Below are 19,680 nucleotides of genomic sequence, written 5' to 3'. Positions count from 1 at the left end.
GAACACAACCACCACCTCATCAACGACTTCACCATCAAACAGGTACATCGGCAAAAAAATAACACGCGCATCCAACGCAGAGCCGAACATCCCCCCGTGGAACAGCTGGGATGTGACCTGGGCTTAATGCACACGCTGTCTAGCAGGTAGACGAGCAGAGCCGCTGGTGCATTATGACTCTGTCGGCCTGGAGGCCGTCCTAAAGAGCATTATAGTCGGTGGAAAGAGGTAGAAAGAGAGGGGCAGAGCAGAAGAGAGGGAGAGGAAAACGGCAGCAGCTCCTCCTGCCCGCACATTCCCTGCTCTTTATCTTAAGCCCCACCAAAAGCTGGACACAAATTCATTCCTTTGCTCTGTCAAATGCAATTAGCGGCAGCCCACGGCTACAGCAAATATATCGACTAGGCCGCGCAGCGGGGGGGGGGGGGGGGGGGGGGGGCTGCGAAGCACCGCGAGGGGAAAGCGCTGTTCTCTTGAGTCGATTGCCGGCGCTGCCTGGGGGCGACACCTGCAGGGAAGCCGGGGGAACTGCGCCGGCTGAAGAAGCGTCTCCTGCTGTCGATTCCCCCCCCCCCCCCATGTTGCCGCTCACTGATTTGTCTTTGTCTTGCCTGTCGCGTGCCCCTCTTTCCGCGATTTTTTTTTTTTTTGCGAGTCGCAGAATGCGATGAGGCAAACCTAAGTGGGTGTAAGGTAATAGCTTAACCTAGTTAACTCAATTTCTTCTTTTTTTTCAAAGCTTAATATTCTCAGCTGCCTCTTTAAGTGGCGCAATGAAAGAACACTTTCCTCTCTTTCCTCAACCAAAAATCTTGGCAGTCGCTCTCGGCTCTCAGCAAGTGGAAAACGTGTGTGTGTGTGTGTGTGTGTGTGTGCATGTTTGTGTGTTTCTGTGTGTCAAAACCACCAAGGCCTAATAAAAGACTGCCTGCCAGCGTAAAGGCTTTTCATGCCCCTGGATTTCAGCTTTTGTCAAGATTAAGGGATTACTTTCTTCTGAGCATATTCATTTGATTTTTTTATTTTTTTTCCCCTCCCTCTTATACTTTTTGTTTGTGCCTTTTTTTTTTTTCCTCCACACAAGCAGCAAGGGGGTGGTGGCGCCGCCTCATCGCTCAGCTCACCCCTCATCCTTCATTTCATCTCCCTGGTTTTGGATAAAGATGTTCTTTATCCCACATCTGACAGTGTTTCACCCAGCTGCTGTCTGCCTCCCTGGATCTCTCAGGTGTCAGGCACAACAAAGGTGTCACAGGCGGGGGGTTTTTTTTTTTTTTTTTTTTAATTCTCAATGTCCCGTGTAATACGTTTCAAGGCTCTCAAATGCAGTCATCCAATCCAGATTTATGTGCCGCGTTAGATCAAACGGATTCATTCGACTGTCGGGCTGACGGACGCACACAAACACACACACACACTTGTGGTCATTTGTTTGTGAATAACTGATTGTGTCTCTGCACCGCCGATAGCTGGGACCGGAGGCATTATGTTTACGGGTTGTCCATACGTACGTCCATCTGTCCATCCATCCATCCGTCTCGGGTCTCGTGAATGCAGTGTCTGAGGAGCGCCTGGAAGGAATTTCTTTACCGTTGGCACACCTTGTTTATTTGATTGTGTGTGTGTGTGTGTGTGTGTGTGTGTGTGTGTGTGTGTGTGTGTGTGTGTGTGTGTGTGTGTGTGTGTGTGTCTTGTGCACCACAGATGCGTCAGGGCGCGTTCCTGGTGAACACCGCGCGGGGAGGCCTGGTGGATGAGAAGGCACTGGCCCAGGCGCTGAAGGAGGGCAGGATACGTGGTGCAGCCTTGGACGTTCATGAGACGGAAGCCCTTTACGTGAGTACACACACACACACACACACACACACACACACACACACACACACAAATCCCTCTCAAAGGCAGACAGATGAATGCTTCATTTAGAGAGACGGATCCAGACGGGGGAATAGATGGGTGTGTAGGAAGGGGAAAGAAAGCGACAAATTACACACAGTCAAAGAGGACAGAGCACCTTAAACAGCCGAAGAGAAAGAATGTCAGACAGACAGCCAGAAACAATGGCAGACAATGTGACAAGTTAAAGACACCTCGCGCTCTTCTGAAACGCTCCTCCGGGGCTCTGGAGGTAATGGAACTCAGGAGATGGAGAGAGCTCCCTTTTTATTCCCATTAGAGGAAACTAAATTCAGCTAAAGGTTCGGTGTGGAGAGGGGCTTGCTTTAGACGTAACAGGCCTGCTGCCTCGTCACTGTGCTGCAGCTTTGAGCTACAATCTCCATTTCCTCTCCTGCTCTCACCAGAGGGCAAACAGCTGGATAAAACCTCCCGGTTTATCCACCTCTCTGAGAACCATGTTCCCCCTCTCAGGGGGTGACTGGTGGTGATTGTCGTTCACGCATCAGGGGACAGTTAGCTAGTTTGGAGGCTTGCTCGTTTCTGGCCGGATGCTCACAGCTGCCCGTGAAGACTGAAACTCAGCCCGGCGAAGCTGGGAACTCGTGCTCCGCTGACCCAATATGTCAACAGGGGGAGTGTTTCATAACTTTGGCCGTCCATCCCCACTGATTCGGGGCGCCACTGAGGCGTTACACACCATACACACACACACACACACACACACACACACACACACACACACACACACACAACCAGGCGAGGTGTTACAGGAATAGAGGAAGAGGAGGGGGGGGGAACTGTCTCTCAGTGCCACATGAGAAGACAGAGATGAAGGAAAGGATGTTTTTGGAAAAGGGCGGAAGAAGATTGTGGCATGTGTGAATAACAAGATCTGACATTTTCTCCCATTAGCCATGTTTCAGATCATTGTCATGCAAATTGTTTACCAATTTGAATACAAAACTGAAAGAGAATTGGTTAAAATATGAAATGAGTTATGCACATGAATGGGCTTTGTGATTGCCCCAATAAAAATAAACATATTTGATACTTTCACACAAAAGCGGAAAAAAAGAAAGAAAGAATTGCCCCTGGCAGTATTTTAATGCACCGACTCGCATGGCTCAACGGACAGATGATATCCACTCCTCAGAGCATCCAGTGTCGCCGCTCAGCTGTCGGCTCTAAAATGTAACAACTGTGCTAAACCGCTCTGGTTTATTTGACAAAAGCACTCTCTTTGCCGCTTGCCATTTCTCACATGATGTTTTTTTATGACAATTTTACCATCGCGAGAGCATAAAAAAAAACTAAAAAAAACAACGTAACGATCCCCTCCAGACATGTCATAAGACATCAAATACAAATGCTTTGAATAATAAGTTGTGTCAGGACATGGTTTTTTTTTCTTTCCCTTAGTTACAAATAAAATAGTTACATCAACTCCTTCTACCTCAATAAAAAAAAAAAAAATACAGAATCTATGAACATGAAAACATTGTTCATTTGATTCATGCTTCAGAACATCAAACTGTCAAAAAAAAATAAGCAAAACACATTTTATAATAATTTTGTCCTTTTCTCTCTTTCTCTCACTCGTGTGTGTGTGTGTGTGTGTGTGTGTGTGTGTGTGTGTGTGTGTGTGTGTATGCGTGTGTGTGTGTGTGTGTGCGCGCGCGTTATAGTTTTGCTCAGGCCCCACTGAAAGACGCTCCAAACCTGATCTGCACGCCGCACACAGCCTGGTACAGCGAGCAGGCCTCTCTGGAGATGAGGGAGGCAGCCGCCACCGAGATCCGAAGAGCCATCACCGGTACGCAGAGCCGCATGAACCAGATCCATAACCGAAATCTGTCCTTCGTCACGCGGCTTCTGGCGTCTGACGCGACACGAAGTATTTGTCCTAACCCTCCAACTGCTGCTGCTGCTGCAGCCTCGGCCCGCTCTGTGACCTGTCGCACGTCTTTCTCTCCCAGACGTCACGTTTCCACTTCAACGGGCCCTGGGGGTAGCCTTTATTAAATCTGGACCTCTTAATAGATGTCATCATTAGCTCCCCGACGCAGAGCGGAGCCCAGGGGGCCGGCCTTACGAGAGAACATCCACATCGTTAAATAGTCTTAATTTGCATTTGTGTATCCAAGTCTGAACTCTTAACACTGTGCCGGCGTCTGGTCACTCATCACCTGTAAGAAGTTATGGCCTGATAGAGCGTGTGATTCATGTGTGTGTGTGTGTGTGTGTGTGTGTGTGTGTGGTGCGTGTGTGCGCGTGTGTGTGTTTGGTTCGTTTATGACAGGCCGTATCCCCGACAGCCTAAGAAACTGCGTCAACAAGGAGTTCTTTGTCACCACGGCACCATGGGCAGTTATGGATCAGCCGGGCATCCACCCTGAGCTCAACGGCGCCGCCTACAGGTAAGGGACCCGAACATGCAGATGGCTGGCAAACGTCGCCCCTTTTTTCCCCATTTATAAATAAAATAAAATGAATAAAATAAAAAAAAAAGAAAGCTTGCCCTGCATTATTTTAGGATTGTTTTTTAAAATGCCAGTAGACAATTTTTGATATATTGTTGTTAGCGTTTATCACCCAATTACTTTTCCTTCTTGCAATGTTAATGGCAACTTTCCCCCCTATATTCATTGTTTGTTATTATTATTATTCAAGTGATGAGCAAGGTTATCAATGAAGTCGGTGATCTGCTATGGGTCCTGGTGCCCTGTACCCTCACTAACTGTTCTCTGTAGTAGTAGACTGGTCACTCTTTGCCCAGCTGTGGGCTCTTCCTGAACTCAGCATGTCCGCCTCCGTGTGTTTCTTTCACGCAGCCAAGTGAACCAAACTCTTCCTGGCATAACAACCGGTGTCCCCCACGACAAAATTATTGCCTAGATCAGGAGCAGGTAAATACGACCATCCGGGACAACAGCCTCTTGTCTGGAGGTCCCGGATAAAGACCCTCTCACCTGAGCTCACGTGATGTGTGTCCCCCCCCCCCCCCCCCCCCCCCCCCACCCACCCTCTCTGATTCCCCAGTGCTCACCTGCTTGACTGAACACAAAGTAGAGATGGATGGTAGCGAATGTGGGGTTTAGAGTATCCTCAATGAGCATGACACGAATCCATTCAGATGCGGTTTCACGGATGGAGTCATGCTTTGTGATTTCCTTTCTTATGGGTTTTTGGGCCACTTGTGTTGGATTGAAGGTCTCTGGGCTGCACTATCCTTTCCCCTTCCTCTTTGGTTGAATGTTATTGTACGGAGCACCTCGGCTTCACAGTGGGGATTTCTTTTCTGAACTACTTTTACAGTAATTTACTTTACTTTTTGACTTGTATGACAAACTTATATTTTTTATGTTTTACTTTTATAACATACTATACTCATACTTTTTTCATGACACACTGTCATGAAAAAGACTTTTTTTCGACATACTATACTACGACTTTTATATGACTTTTTTTACGACATGCTATAATATGACTTTATTCATGATTTTTTCGACATTATAATATGACTTTTATATGACTTTTTTTCAACGTGCTATACTATGACTTATATGATTTTTTTTATGACAGGCTATACTATGACTTTATTAATGACTTTTTTTTCGACATGCTATACTATGACTTTATTATGATTTTTTCAACATGCTATACTATGACTTTTTTTATGACTTTTTTTTCGACATGCTATACTATGACTTTTTTTATGACTTTTTTTTCGACATGCTATACTATGACTTTTTTTATGACTTTTTTTTCGACATTATACTATGACTTTTATATGACTTTTTTGATGACACGCTATAATATGACTTTATTCATGATTTTTTCGACATGCTATGACTTTTTTTATGACTTTTTTTTACATGCTATACTATGACTTTTTTATGACTTTTTTTTCGACATGCTTTACTATGACTTTTTTTATGACTTTTTTGACATGCTATAATATGACTTTATTTATGATTTTTTCGACATACTATACTATAACTTTTTTATGACTTTTTTTCGACATACTATACTATGACCTTTTTTCGACATACTATACTATGACTTCTATATGACTTTTTTATGACTTTTTTTATGACTTTTTTTATGACTTTCTTTTCCTGTGTCGTGAACGAGCCTTTACTATCACTAGATGTTAGCTTTGTTCAGATAATCCTGTCTGTCAGAATGTGGGCTAGCCAACACATCAGTACACTGCATGCACTTTGGGAGTCACACTTAACGTTTGACCTTCCTCCTTCCCCAGATACCCACCGGGGCGTAGTTGGAGTGGCTCCAGGTGGCATCCCTGGGGCGTTAGAGGGCATGGTGCCAGGTGGGGGTGCCCATCGCCCACACCCTGCCCTCTGGTACACACCCCTCCCAGGCCCCGTCGCCCAACCAGCCCTCCAAACACGGCGAGACCAGAGAGCACCTCACCGAGCAATAGCAGCAGAAGGGATACGAACGGACAACATCTCATCCGACGTGTCGACACTCACAACCAACCGATCGCAAAGCAACCGACCAACCGGGACCAAGAGACAGTGAAACAACACAAGCGGCCGACTGTTAAGTCAGCCAGCAACTGGGAACAAAGGAAGTGTTCCGGAGAATTTGTACTTTTAATGTTTTAGTTTCTACTCTCTGTCTCTTTGGGTTCAGTACCGACTTTACTCTTTGATGATGATGATGCTGATGATGGGTTTTTTTTTTTTGGTTTTTTTTTCTTCGGGACATGCCTATGATTGTGGACACAGAGTCGAGTGTTTTTAGCGCTCCGGGATTACCCGATGAGACTCTGTCCCGCCCCCGTACACCTCAGAGCTCATGGGAAACGTAGGCCCACATCTCAACACACCGATGGGCGAACAAGAGAAAAAAAAAACTTTGGCATCATGTGCTACTGGACCTTATCACCCCCACCCTCCCCCCCACCCTCCCCCCCACCCTCCTCCTGACCCTCCCCACCTTTCCTCCGCCCCTCCTTATGTAACTAATGTGTGTTGTTTAGCCCCCTCATTATGCCTCACAAGAGAATTATTATTTGTTTTCTTTCGATCTCCTGTGTGAATGACTTAAAGTGGATTACTATATATATTTATCATTCGTCAAACAAAAAAAACAAAAAAAAAGATTGCTCATCAGTTCCAGTAATCTAGTGGGTTTTAACCCTTTCCTGGCAATAATGCATACGACAGCGGTTGCAGTTGGAGGATTTCACCACTTGAGGGCACTTATAACTATCCAGTGTGGGGGATTTCTTCTGCACTCAAGACTGTCGAGACCATAAGTTGCTCCGATTTATATGTTGTGTGAGTATTTTTTACGCCGTAAACACTAAACAAACATTCACTTTATACATTTGATTGTAGCTGAGTTTTGACATTAAATGGATCTAGAGGGAGCTGCCAGCTAAGTACCTAAACGTTCCTCTTTTAGTTCAGAGTTTGTTGGTGATGTGTCGGTGCGACTGTGAGGAAGGAAACATTTCTTCTTTCTTTTTTTTTAGAATCATAAAAAGTAAGTTTGGTGCGACGCGTCGGATTCTTCTGTTGTCAAACGGACATTTCTGATGACAGCTGATGGAAACCTTAGTGGCAGCAGCACACAGATTGTGACCAGACCCCCCCCCCCTCTCTTCTTTGAGCACATTTCACACTGAAGACAGGAAAGGGTTAAAGCAAACTTACTTTCATTAATGACTCAGGAAAACACTTTTTTGCAGATTTTGTTTATTCCCAGAATTCTGTCTTTGAGAAAAAAAAAAGAAAAAGAAAAAGCAGACTAATCTGGTTAGTCTGGATATCTTCTCTCCTCCCTCATCCTCTCCATTGTGGTATTTTTATATACAAGGCGCATCCCACGTTTTTGGTGTTAAAGAGTTTTGAAGAGTCCTGTTAGATTTGTATTGCCTAGTTAAATGTTCCTATAACCATAGTCCTATGTGATCCGCCCTCTCTCTCTTCTCTCCTTATACTTTCTTTTGTTCAAATCGAAGGCCAGGTTCTTTGGGGGCGTCCTGTACTCTGTAAGAGCAATAGCAGAAACTCCTTAGTGTCCCAACAATAGCAGAAGAGGCAGCCAGCAGTACGTTTTTGTTTTTAGTGTGAGTATTTGTATTTGTTTCTTGTACAAGGTGAACATTTAGCATTCAGTGCAGTTCAAAATAAAAGATATGATTCTGAGAACCGGCCGTCTGTACCAGCATGATTTGTCACACGTTTTTTGCATGTTTTATTAGCAGAGCAGCTCCTGGTGAGATACATTCCTTCAATGTAACCTTACATGATCTGGGTCATCGTTTGCCACAAGGGGGCGCCAAAGTACAAACAAGTCCCGATAACAGAAATGAAATGAGGCAAATTACATATATCACCTTTCAACTGATGCCATTGGATATTACATTTTAGTAACGATGGAGAGAGCAGTTCTGAGTCACTGGATGATCCCACGAGGGTGATGGCAGAAATAGAAATCTCCAAAAAAACACTTTTCAAAACAGGCTTCCAATTTGGACTATATTTAGTTGGTGTGTGACAAATTGCCAAACGGGAAAATCAAAAATGAATAAAGTATGACCCAGTGTGTTTTCAAACAGTAATTTCAGCTACAGCAAGAAAAAATAAAAATAAAATAATTCTCAAGTCAAATCCAAACAGCACAAGAATGAGAAACGTGAAAACGTAAACACAGGGGATACAGGTGAGTCAGATTTAATATTGACGCGCTCTATAGAAAGAGGCAGAGTGTTTGGTTTCTTTTTCCCCACCAGCATCACCGCCACCCATTCTAATATGACACTGAGCTATTGAAATCACACGTAAAAATGTCAGTAAACTTGTACGTCCTCACAGAATGTAGGTGTTATCTGTGCAAAATAAAATACTTCAAGACTGAACGGATCAAAAAGGGAAACACGGATTAAACGAGGGGGTAGAACAAAGGGATCGCCTCCGCGCGCTAAATCTGCTACATAAATAAATAAATCCAAAACATCAGAAGGGGGTCTGCAGAGGGATCAGAGAAACAGGTGCTCTTTAAACCTGAACACACACACACACACACACACACACACACACACACACACACACACACACACACACACACACACACACACACACACACACACACACACACACACACAGAGAGAGATCAGCATCCTCTCTCCACTTTAAGCAACATGTCCGTCAGGCAATTCTGTAAATTAAAGTCTATCTAGTGCAGCTTCGGGATTTCCTTAAATACAGAATATTTTCCTATGACTTCTAGTATTTCCATAATTACTTTGATAACGAATAAGGATGAATCTGAGCACAGGAAGGCAAATGAAGTGGACTTGATATGCTTTCATAGGAGCAGTAATCAGGATTCTGTTTGTTGTTGCTGGTATCTTTTTTTTTTTTTTCTATCACGGAGCTCACACAACACATGCATTATTACAAGTTAAAGATTTACATTTTGGAGGAAAAAGAAAAAAAAGAAAGAAAAAAAACCAGAAATATAGATAGTGAGGTTCTCTCCCAGAGCCTACAGCATCCAGTCTCAAAGTCAGGAGCACTTTCTTCTCTACCTCCTCACTCGTCTTCATCCTCCTCTTCCTCGCCGTCGGACAGAGAGGCACAGGGGCGGATCTGGCGGTATCTGTCCAACCACTTCTCCACCATCTGGGTGACGAGGGGGTGGTTGCGCCGGCGAGAGCTCTTCTGCATCGCGGCCAGCATGCCTCCTTCTGTCACGCAGCAGTCCAGCCACTCCCTGAGCAGCTTCTCCTGCTGCTCCTCGTTGCCCATCTGAGGAGCAGACAAACATGCACTTCACTCGTTGTGACGTATTTAAGATGCGAGACCGCAGGCATGCATCGCGATCCCAAGACATCCACTGAACAACTGCTGGAAGCAATTTGTGGTAACTTAGCACCATAAACTGTAATGCTTATTGTTTTCACTCAGAATTTAGGTCCTCAAATTACAAACAGACGCACAGAGCTAGACGCTAGAGCTCAGATTTGGTAGCATCAGTCCCTACCTCTTGTGCAGACAGGAAGTGAATGTGCAGCAACTTCCTCTCACTGTCCACCAGCGGCAAGAAAGTGACCGTGACGTCGTCGTCAGTGTTGAGGTTGGCGCCCGCACCGCGATTGTCGTAGCCGTCGTTCTCCATGGCCACCAGGGCCGAGAAGTGGCCCCGCGTGTAACCGAGAGCAATGGGGCTCTTCCAGCAGAAGCTCTGCTCCCATAACAGAGGCAGGTACACACCTAAACACACACACACACACACACACACACACACACACACACACACACACACACACACACACACACACACACACACACACACACACACACACACACACACACACACACACACAAAACAAGTGAGACCAGCTGAACTTCTGTACGGCACAACACTGAAGAAGCCTGGGGAGGAACACGACGCACTCGTATGTGTGTGTGTGTGTGTGTGTGTGTGTGTGTGTGTGTGTGTGTGTGTGTGTGTGTGTGTGTGTGTGTGTGTCAGCTGGGGCCAAGCATCGTCTCAAATCTGACATAAAAGAGTAAAAGTATAAAGTCATAAAAAAAGTCATAGTATAGTATGTCGAAAAAAAATTATAAAAAAAGTCATAGTATAACATGTCGAAAGAATCATAAATAAAGTCATAGTATAGCATGTCGAAAAAAATTATAAAGTCATAGTATAGCATGTTGAAAAAAATCATAAAAAAGTTATAGTATAGCATGTCGAAAAAAATCTGAAAAAAAGTCACAGAATAGCATGTCGAAAATATTTTAAAAAAGGTCATAGTATAGTATGTCAAAAAAATCATAAAGTCATATTATAGTTTGTCATAAAAAAAATCATAAAAAAGTCATAGTATAGCATGTCGTAAAAAATCATAAAAGAAGTAATTTATGTTGAAACGATTTTGAAAAATTCATTCAAATACTATGTCAAAGTATAGTATGTGATGATAAAGTGTTGTGGTTGTAGTTTTCGGATATCCGTCTCTGAGACTCATGACTCCACTTCAATACAATCAAGGGAGCTTTCATTCTATTTGTGGAGATGAGGACTATTATTATTATTATTATTATTATTTCCTCAGCAAAACATAATTCCACGTAATTCAGTTTGTAAACAGCAAAAGCAGAAATATCTGCCTGGCTACATGTCACGATAGGCCGAAGCAGAGCGTGTCTTATTACTAATTCGGATTCACGCTTTGAATAAAAGAATCAGTTGTGCCGCCTCACCTTGAAAACGAGTGTATCCTAACGTTTCCCCACGGAAACTTTTGTAGTATTTCACTCCGTAGACGATGATCGGTCTGCGAAGAATGTGTGCGAGAACAAAAATGTGCGTCTGCTCCAGGCTGGCCCCGGGCTGAGGAGGAGGAGGAGGAGGAGGAGGAGAAGAAAGAGAGAGAGAGAAAACGACATCATACAGCGTTTGGAATCACATAAACTTCCCTCAATATTAACGCAAAACCAAAAAATAGCGATGAAGCGTCGAGGCGGCCGAGTACGAATATCGTATTACAAAACGGAGTGTTTTTGAGTGGCTTCAAAAAGGGATCCACATTTATCGGAGGGGACATAAAAAGGACGATCTTCTCCTTCTGGATTTCATCACGTTGGTAGCTTTTTGCCGTTTGTCCATCCGGCCGGCGGAGCGGCTGTAATCACACGGTCACATGTCGGGACGGAGCGCCGCTTCAGCAGCCGAGCCGTCTTGTCAATCCATAACTCCATCTTAGGGTATTAGAATAATTGCTTATGTCCTCCTCCTCCTCCTCCTCCTCCTCCTTGATGGCGAACTTGAGTGATCCAGAAGGAGCCTCATAGTTACCTGGCTGGCCAAAGACAGGATGAAGGCCCAGTCCTCCTGCCACTGCTCCTCTCTCAGGGAGAAATGCAAACCGAAGCTCTGCGAGTACCACGACTCCCACTCCTTCCAGCGCGTGTAGAACCTAACAGAAAAGTTACATATGAAGGTCAATTTCTCACTAATGCCACCCTGGTTATAGAGCCACGTATGTATGCAGTAGAATAACCACATACAACAAGGAATAACAGATCAAACCTCCCGTATGTGACGGTGTGAGGAAGGGACGTAAACATCCTGAGGAACCGCTTCTCCTCAGAGACAAATGATCAAAACCACTAAATTACATTTAGACAACCGGAACCCTTTTTACACTAATACTCAGGACATTCATATCCATGAAATACGACGACACAGAAAGGCAGAAATCAATGTGAGACTCGTGCCTATTCGGTGGAAAAAATTGTCCTTTCGTTAAATGAGACGTCTTTGAGAGTGAGACATTTTTTAAATGTGTCGAATCTTGTTCGGGCGAGCTACAACTTTCATGTCAGTCTTCAGTCTTCAGCGCTTTAGATCGGCTCTCACTTTGCTTTAATTCTGATGACACAGCTCTTTCTAAAGTTCATTCAGAACACTCACAAGTTCACTGTAAGACTAAATATGTGGCATTATTTGTGACATACTTCACAGTATCGGTCATAAAGCGTTTCTTTGGATTGCGCGACTACGGGGGACTCTTGGGTGTCCTACCAGTGGGAGCAGTCGTGCAGGCTGTCGTGGAGGGTCTTGCGGAGAACAGAGTCCTTGTCGTAGATGCCCCAGGTGGCCTGTAGGACCGAGTCCAACAGACAGTCTCCGGCTGTGCGGTTCCACAAGGCGTACAGGCGACTGTCCAAGCGCGTGCCCAGCTCCAGAGACCAGTTGATGACCGGAGACTCCTCTTCCAACTCTACGCGCAGACGGAGACAACGCATGAGTGAGCGGTGAGGGTTGGAGGGAAACTGTCATGGATACAAATACGAACATTCTGGGACAGGTTTGGGTCTTTAGGGGATTTTAACGCGACAAGATTCCCAGGGATCGTGTGCCTACTTTTCTATTCTCCTAAAATATTACAACACAACTTCACTGATTCCTCAGCTACGTCCGGATTCGTTGATAACCTCAACATACAGATAAAGACAGGGACGCTGCATGTTAATGTGTGCATTCATTCAATTCAGGGCCGCTGTCGTCGGCTCGGAAAGAAACAACCGGTGGTGAAGCGAGCTCCTCTCCACTGACCTACTCCCAGTGTGTCATTGTTCTGTGTTCTGTGAAAAAAAACAACAACGCAGAGCTCCTCCCACCAGTAACACAATTTGCAGCGGCTTAAATAGGTCACAAGACTCCTCTGATACCTTCAGTACAACATGTATGATCTCACTCACTCACTCACTCTCACACACTCACACACACACACACACACACACACACACACACACAGTCCGTGGAGTGAGAAGGGAGGGAAAGTATTGAGCTCAATTAGCCTAATTAGAAAGGGTATATAAGACGAAGCAGGAGGTGGAGAGCTGGTCCATATAGAAAAGAATAATCTGTGGTACCTTTCTGCACATCTCGATCCAACACCTCATCGAACAGCTTCTCTTGGACAGCAGGCGGCAAGTCCTCTATATCTGCAAAAGAGATTGTTGTGTTTTTACTCAATGTAACGGCAAACGGTGCGCTGCAGCGAGGGACGCCGAGACGCTACAGCACCGACACACGGGGACGTTCTCTTCAATGCCATTCACCGGCTGACATTTTGTCAATAGAACGCTGTGAACACAAGCTCTGTACGGCATGTCGTGTTCCTCTGTGTATCGAACTGTGCATACACAAAGCCAGAACACTGGTGGCTATTCTCTGGCTCAATAGTGAATGGCACTGGCTTTGTTTGTTTGTGTGAGAGACAGAGAGAGAGAGAAACAGAGAGAGAGAGAGAGAGAGAAAGAGAGAGAGAGAGAAAGAGAGCGAGAGGGAGAGCACCCTGCAGCTGGCCTCTGGCCAAATTCGGTCGGCAAGGAAATAGTTGGCATAACATGAAAAAAAAAAATTCAAATCTATCAGTGAAGCCTGCATAATCTGACACCCCGGCGGCACTGGCAGCTCAGAATCAGCACACAACTGGTAGCTCTGAAAGCAAAGTGCGTGTCGTTTGAGTGAAGACATGACGCCACAGGGACGGGACGCTGAGCCGCTGTTTCTCTGAGCAATGCTGCGCAACAAGGCCAATTCTCCACAGACTGAGATGCAGCACACAGTTCAGAGAGGGGGGGGGGGGGGGGGGGGGGGGGGGGGGTGTACCTGCAGGCAGGGTGAAGGTGACCGGGTCGGTGAGGAAGTAACAGGCGAAGTCTCCTTTGCGCTGGTGTAGCGACGCCGCTATCTCCCGGCGGATCTGCTCCGTCAGCTCGGGACACACCATGGAAGGGATGCACTTAGCTGCCTGCTGGTTCACCTAGCAAGACAAAAACACACACACACACACAAGACTAAGAGGTAAACGCATCAATACATGCGCGATCAGACACTCGCGCATGTGCATTTAAATCAAAAAGGACCAGGTCCTTGCATGTAGGTCCAAGGATGGGCAATATGGACAAAATGTTGTTAATTGTTTTCTATATTGAGGCTCAGATTCTGCAGTGAAGAGGCCTTCTTTCTGCAGCCGTCTGTGTCTGTCCTAATCATCAGCTTGGCCTCCTTGCAGACCACATCGGCTCTGTGGCACCGGGTCCATTAGGAACCAGCTGCAGGACCGCAGCCAGGCTAATCCTCCACCTAATCCTTAAAGTGCACTTCTGCTGTAATTAAAGGCATTACAGGCCTCTGCTATATATCCTCTACTCTAGCGCGGAGCCATTATAGACCGACGTGGACGTCGAGGCGAAGAACAGAAGAGCGTCACAAACGCAGGCACACGTCTTTAATAACCAATTAAACTTTGTATCGTTCGTGTGTATTCAGAATTGTGTGTGTAGAGACGAAGACAAACTAAATCCACAGGATCTACCTCTGTGAGCAGGATGGCCAGCATGTCCTGCCTCTGGAAGCGGATGGCCAGATGGACCAGAGTGAAGCCGACGTCAAACGCCGAGGACCGGTTGAGGAGCTGCACCTCGTCAGCGGTGAGCTGCCGGGCGATGTCACCGCCGGACGACTTGTAGGCTTCTATTGCAGCCAGGTCTCCCTCCACCACGCCTGCAGCAGGGGAGGGGAGGGAGGAAGGAAGGAAGGAAGGAAGGTGAGAAAATAGGAGACAAACATTGTTTTACAACGACGTGTAAAAGCGGATCAGCAGCAGTTGTTTTTCCAGGAATTCACGAGGGAGGTGACGCGCTCACATACGATGTCCACGATCGACGGCTGAGGAAGGAGGAACAGAGCGGTTCAGCAGCAAACCGGTCCACAAAGCCCTGCTGTCATCACAACGCATGTACACTCATATTCCAGCTTATTAGGAACACCGTATATATCTGTGAGGGAGGACTAAATATTATAAACACCATACACTTAAAACACAGCCTGAAAATTCACCGTGAAGTTGAATCAAACCTCAAAAATAACCTTTCAAAACAGGTTTGGATTTATCGCTGTAATAATGCAATAAATTTGCATTTGAGTGAATTTACGACACCGAATGCTGGTGTTTCCCGTTCAACCACATCGGCGAGGAAAATAAATTGATGTAGAAAGACACGGGGATCCTTTTAAAACAGGCCTGTTCCCTGTAAACGGATTAGCCGGCCTGTTGGAGCAGCTCCAGCTCCATGTCCTTGCTTGTAATAGAAGCAAGACGCAACAGACGGCCTCGTTCAATGAAAGAGCCACAGGGGGAAAAAAAAAAATAATAAAAATATCACACTGCTCTTAGTCACAGGCAATCATTTTTTTTAAAACCTATGGGGAATTTTGAATAACAAATTCAACTTCAAAAGAGCAAAACATTAAGAGGAATCCACCGTGAACGCAGCTCTCCAGCTCTTGACCTCTAGATGTAGCGACGAAGCTAACCCAGTGTGACAGCAGCAGTTGCCACACCGTCGGGCTGCTACACAGCAGGACACACAGAGCCGTGTCGCTCGTAGCGCAGAGCTACCAGAGAGCGGTGTCAGACAGAGGGCAGTCTGTGCAGATTAGCGCCCCCCCCCCCTCCCCCTCCTCCTTTGAAAATGGTCGTCTCAACATCTGTTACGAGCAGCTAGGGAGGAGAGCACGCTGAACACCGACGCTCTGGCTGGAGGTTAGTCCTCTCTGGCTAGAGGAAGACGACGGTTACCTCGAGCAAACATCGACGTGGGAACGTGCCGAGAACGCCTGGTCCCTTTAAAAAACACACGGTGGTGGACAACACTTTGCAAACACAGATCAATATGATTGGACGCCAACTTTAGTAGTCTCGGGTGTAAAAACACCTTCCGATGCAGGCCTTGGACTGGAACGCGTTGGTGAAGTGAAACATAAGAGCGCACTCCTTCTTAAAAGCACGTTCTCTCTAAGAGAGAGAGAGCATTAAAAAGTGTACAATATCATAACTTCCAGTTCAAGTTCAGACCTATGCTGCAGCTCTTCCCTTGTTTCCTGACTACCTCTTTACTGTCTTATCTAATAAACACGGAAGGATGAAAATAAAACACTGAATGTTTGGAAAAATAGGTAGTAATGTTCCAAAGACAGCTCTAATGCTCATTTCATGTTCGTACAAAACTAATGTATCTATTATGCCAGGATTAGTCTCAAAATGGTCGTCCTAAGCACCAGGGATCACCATCTGGACAGACGATAATAGTGCGTCGTTATTTGAACTCGTTATCGGTATATTTGCGACCACAATTTCCACGAACTGATATCATTTTCGGTAGAATTTTGTACTCGCGTGCGGCTGATCAACGACATCTTTCCGGTGTTTAATAATGGCACTCACACAGCTCCTCATGAGCAGTATCAAAACCGCGAGAATGAAAAGGGTTTAAATACAGACGCGGGTTATTCGGCGATAGCGAGACTCGCCGGTTAAAGCCCACGCAAAAGAACGACGTTACGCAAACAAGAGTGTGCTTCCTTTTGTGGAGCGTAGAATCAATGGGATCGTCCCGCTTTGGCCCAAATACAGAGCTCTGGAAAAAAAAAAAGGACATTAGATCAGAAACAGTAGAGGGAAGGGAAATCGAGTTGCGCGGCCGGAGGAAGTGCTTGGCTCGGCTATAAAGTGCTACTCGACTCAGGCACTTCCTCCATTGAAAAAACACTTTGAAGGGCACAACTGTAAAAAAAAAAAAAAAAAAAAGAAAAAAAAGGTCAGCTGACACGGCACGAGTAAGAAGGTGCAGCAGTATTCACAATAACATCAAATGGCTGGAACTGTCCGTATGAGGGAGATGAGAGAGAGAGAGAGAGAGAACGGTCTCACTGTGAGCTAAGAGCAACGTTTTCTATTTCACAACAAGAGGTCGGAAAAAGGGCAATCAGTGCAAAGGTCAGGAGGACGCTGATTATGTGATACGCTGTGTTGTTGTTTTTTGCTGGGAGCCTGGTGTTCATGTCTTGTCGAGGCTATTTTTTGCCTCCTAGGGGTCCCTTACGCAGCACATAAGCGCCACTGTTTACAGGGTGGGTTGACTGCGGGCCAGGAGAGTCTCTGGTCCCAGACGGGCCCATTCATGCCCACCGGCTGGACCGCACTCGCACCCTCTCAGCCTATCAAAGACACTCTCAGTGGCAGAGCCAGGGCGTCTAGGGTTTCAGCGATGAGACGGATCGCATTCCTACTCGCCATTTGGTTACACTTTTTTTTCCCTTTTTTTTTCATAATAATGCCGTTCAGCGTAATTTATGCGTTGTTGGTTTTAAGTATCGTCTCACCGCCGGGCAATATTTTGCACCTGAAAGCACTACCGTGTGAAATGAAACCCTTCTCAAAGAGCTTGCCAAGCGCACGTTTTCAGACAGTCCTGTTACGCAATAATATCTAGAGTGTAAACAATAACATGTTGTCATCCATTGATAAAACCCAAGAGTGGATCACACTACTATGTAACCATGGAATTTGCAGGGTGAGGCACCACCTGCACTGTGATTAAAACAGAACTAAAGAGGAACTAAATGGTTTTGCCATTGGGACAAAAAAATAAATAAACGGTTGCCTCTGACTGGATTACCTCGCTCGGTCATCGCCGAGCGTGACATCACGGGAGGAAACAAAAGGCTGCCGTGACAATAGAAGTGTTGTTTACGAGGAAAATTAGAACAAGAATATGGATTACATGTAATAACGTGTTCAAAACTCACCGGCACACGCATTAAGGAACAGCCAGTCCGTTTTCCTCATGCGATTTCTGATCTGCTTTAGCTTCTTGAAGTCGACCTCTTGCTCCTCTTTGCTGCTCATGGCTCCAGCTGCGAGCTCGATCCTCTGGAAGTCCATTTTGACAGTGTCTTCCCTCTTGGGCATCGGAGGGGACCTCCTTTGGCTCTGGCCTCCGCTGCAACTGCCCCTCCATCGGGCCCTGTCCTGTTCGTTTATCACGGGTGTTGGCTCTGCAGACTCGGCCAGCTCTATGGCTTCCTGGTTGTTGGGCTTGGGGCGGTCGCAAACCACACACTTTGTGGTCGTGGGCCAGTTCTGGTAAGTGCAAACTGTGCATGTCCAGTGCTGCGGGTGGGTGTTGAGTCTGTTTCGGTCATTGTACTCCTCACAGGTGTCTACCGGAGAGTGGACAGAAGGACGGCAGCCCGCATTTGAGCCGGAGGTCTGGGGGGACTCGGTGGGACTGCCGGTCCTCGGGCGCTGACACAGGCACTGTGTGCAGCGGAGTGCTCGGGGCCAGTTCAGATAGGTGCACATCTGGCAGGACCACTTACTGGCAATCTCAGCCACGCCGGCCAACCTGACTCTCGGCCTGGCGCTGGAGTCGGGGCAGATGAGGAGGTTGCTGCCACTCTCAGTTCTGGGAGGGTCCCACCCAAGACTGGGTTCCAGATCAGGGCTGTTCTTGTAAGGTTCCTCTGTGATGATGGGACCCCTCAACCTCTGTGCACGGCACATGGTGCACTTGAGTGCAGAAGGCCAGTTTTCATAGGTGCAGTAGTCACAGGCCCACTTCACCTTCTGTTCCGTCATCGTGGATCACTTTGGAGGGTTCGACTGAGGCGATGAATCTAGTTAGATGTGAGGCACAAACAAAAAGTTTCAGAAATCATCGCGAAGGACAATAAATATGATAAACCAGCATTGAGTTTTAGATACATGAATGAAATTAAAGAGATGTCATGTACTCCAGCACATTGTAAACCATTAAAGCTAATTACATCTGAGATTGTTTAGTGATTGAAAAATGTAAATTGCCTGCCAGCTGGTCATTACCATGAACAGTATCGTTAACAGGGTTCATCATCATGAACAGCATCGTTAACAGGTTTGATTCACATGACGGTCGGCTCTATTGTATAGTAATGTAGGTTAACGTTAGTAATGTTCTAGCCTCGCTAGCTGTCAAGCTAACCACCTAGCATACACAGTTACCGTCAATTATAACCGTTAACAATCATTTCCTATTAAGTACAAACGTGGAACATGTCATATTACGGAATATTTTAAGAGGAAATATGTAAAACTCTTTACCGTTTTCGCAACTGGGCCCCGTTTCTCAAGAGCTGGTGGAAACCACAACAAACCCCGAACCCTCCTCCTGCTCTATCAAACCTTTCCCAATCCGAGTTATTTCGACCTCTTTGGGCTCTCACATGTTTACCGTCATGGACCCACTAACCTCCGGCAAAATAACCCGCACCTCGACAAGGCCTTTGTACTCCTTGAATCATGGTATAAATATGCGACAATCCATGGTTTTTACGTGCCTCCGTGTTGTTTAATGGCGGCGACAGCGAGACAAATGAGTAGCAGAGCCAAAATAA

At 46.0% G+C, this 19,680-nt stretch overlaps 1 protein-coding gene and 1 pseudogene across 1 annotated transcript; one reads left to right on the top strand and one right to left on the bottom strand.

Moving 5' to 3' along the window:
• The first annotated feature begins 3 nt into the window (after positions 1 to 3).
• LOC137883965 (C-terminal-binding protein 2-like) lies at positions 4 to 8,087 on the top strand (annotated as a pseudogene).
• A 94-nt stretch (positions 8,088 to 8,181) lies between these two features.
• Positions 8,182 to 19,680, bottom strand: LOC137883964 (ubiquitin thioesterase ZRANB1). The gene is made up of 10 exons (XM_068725575.1): positions 19,388 to 19,680; positions 18,055 to 18,924; positions 14,780 to 14,967; positions 14,071 to 14,224; positions 13,329 to 13,400; positions 12,475 to 12,673; positions 11,746 to 11,866; positions 11,151 to 11,280; positions 9,925 to 10,154; positions 8,182 to 9,689 (listed from the first exon to the last, which is right to left on the bottom strand). Exons 2-10 carry the CDS (start codon positions 18,884 to 18,886, stop codon positions 9,474 to 9,476), a joined length of 2,142 nt encoding a protein of 713 aa, XP_068581676.1. The 5' UTR covers positions 18,887 to 18,924; positions 19,388 to 19,680; the 3' UTR covers positions 8,182 to 9,473.

The sequence above is a fragment of the Cebidichthys violaceus genome, unplaced genomic scaffold (assembly GCF_023349555.1).
Source record: "Cebidichthys violaceus isolate CVI_PGR_0920_01 unplaced genomic scaffold, fCebVio1.0.p SCAF_357, whole genome shotgun sequence".
Taxonomy (NCBI): Eukaryota; Metazoa; Chordata; class Actinopteri; order Perciformes; family Stichaeidae; genus Cebidichthys; species Cebidichthys violaceus.
This window is presented reverse-complemented; position numbering and strand designations above follow the sequence as displayed.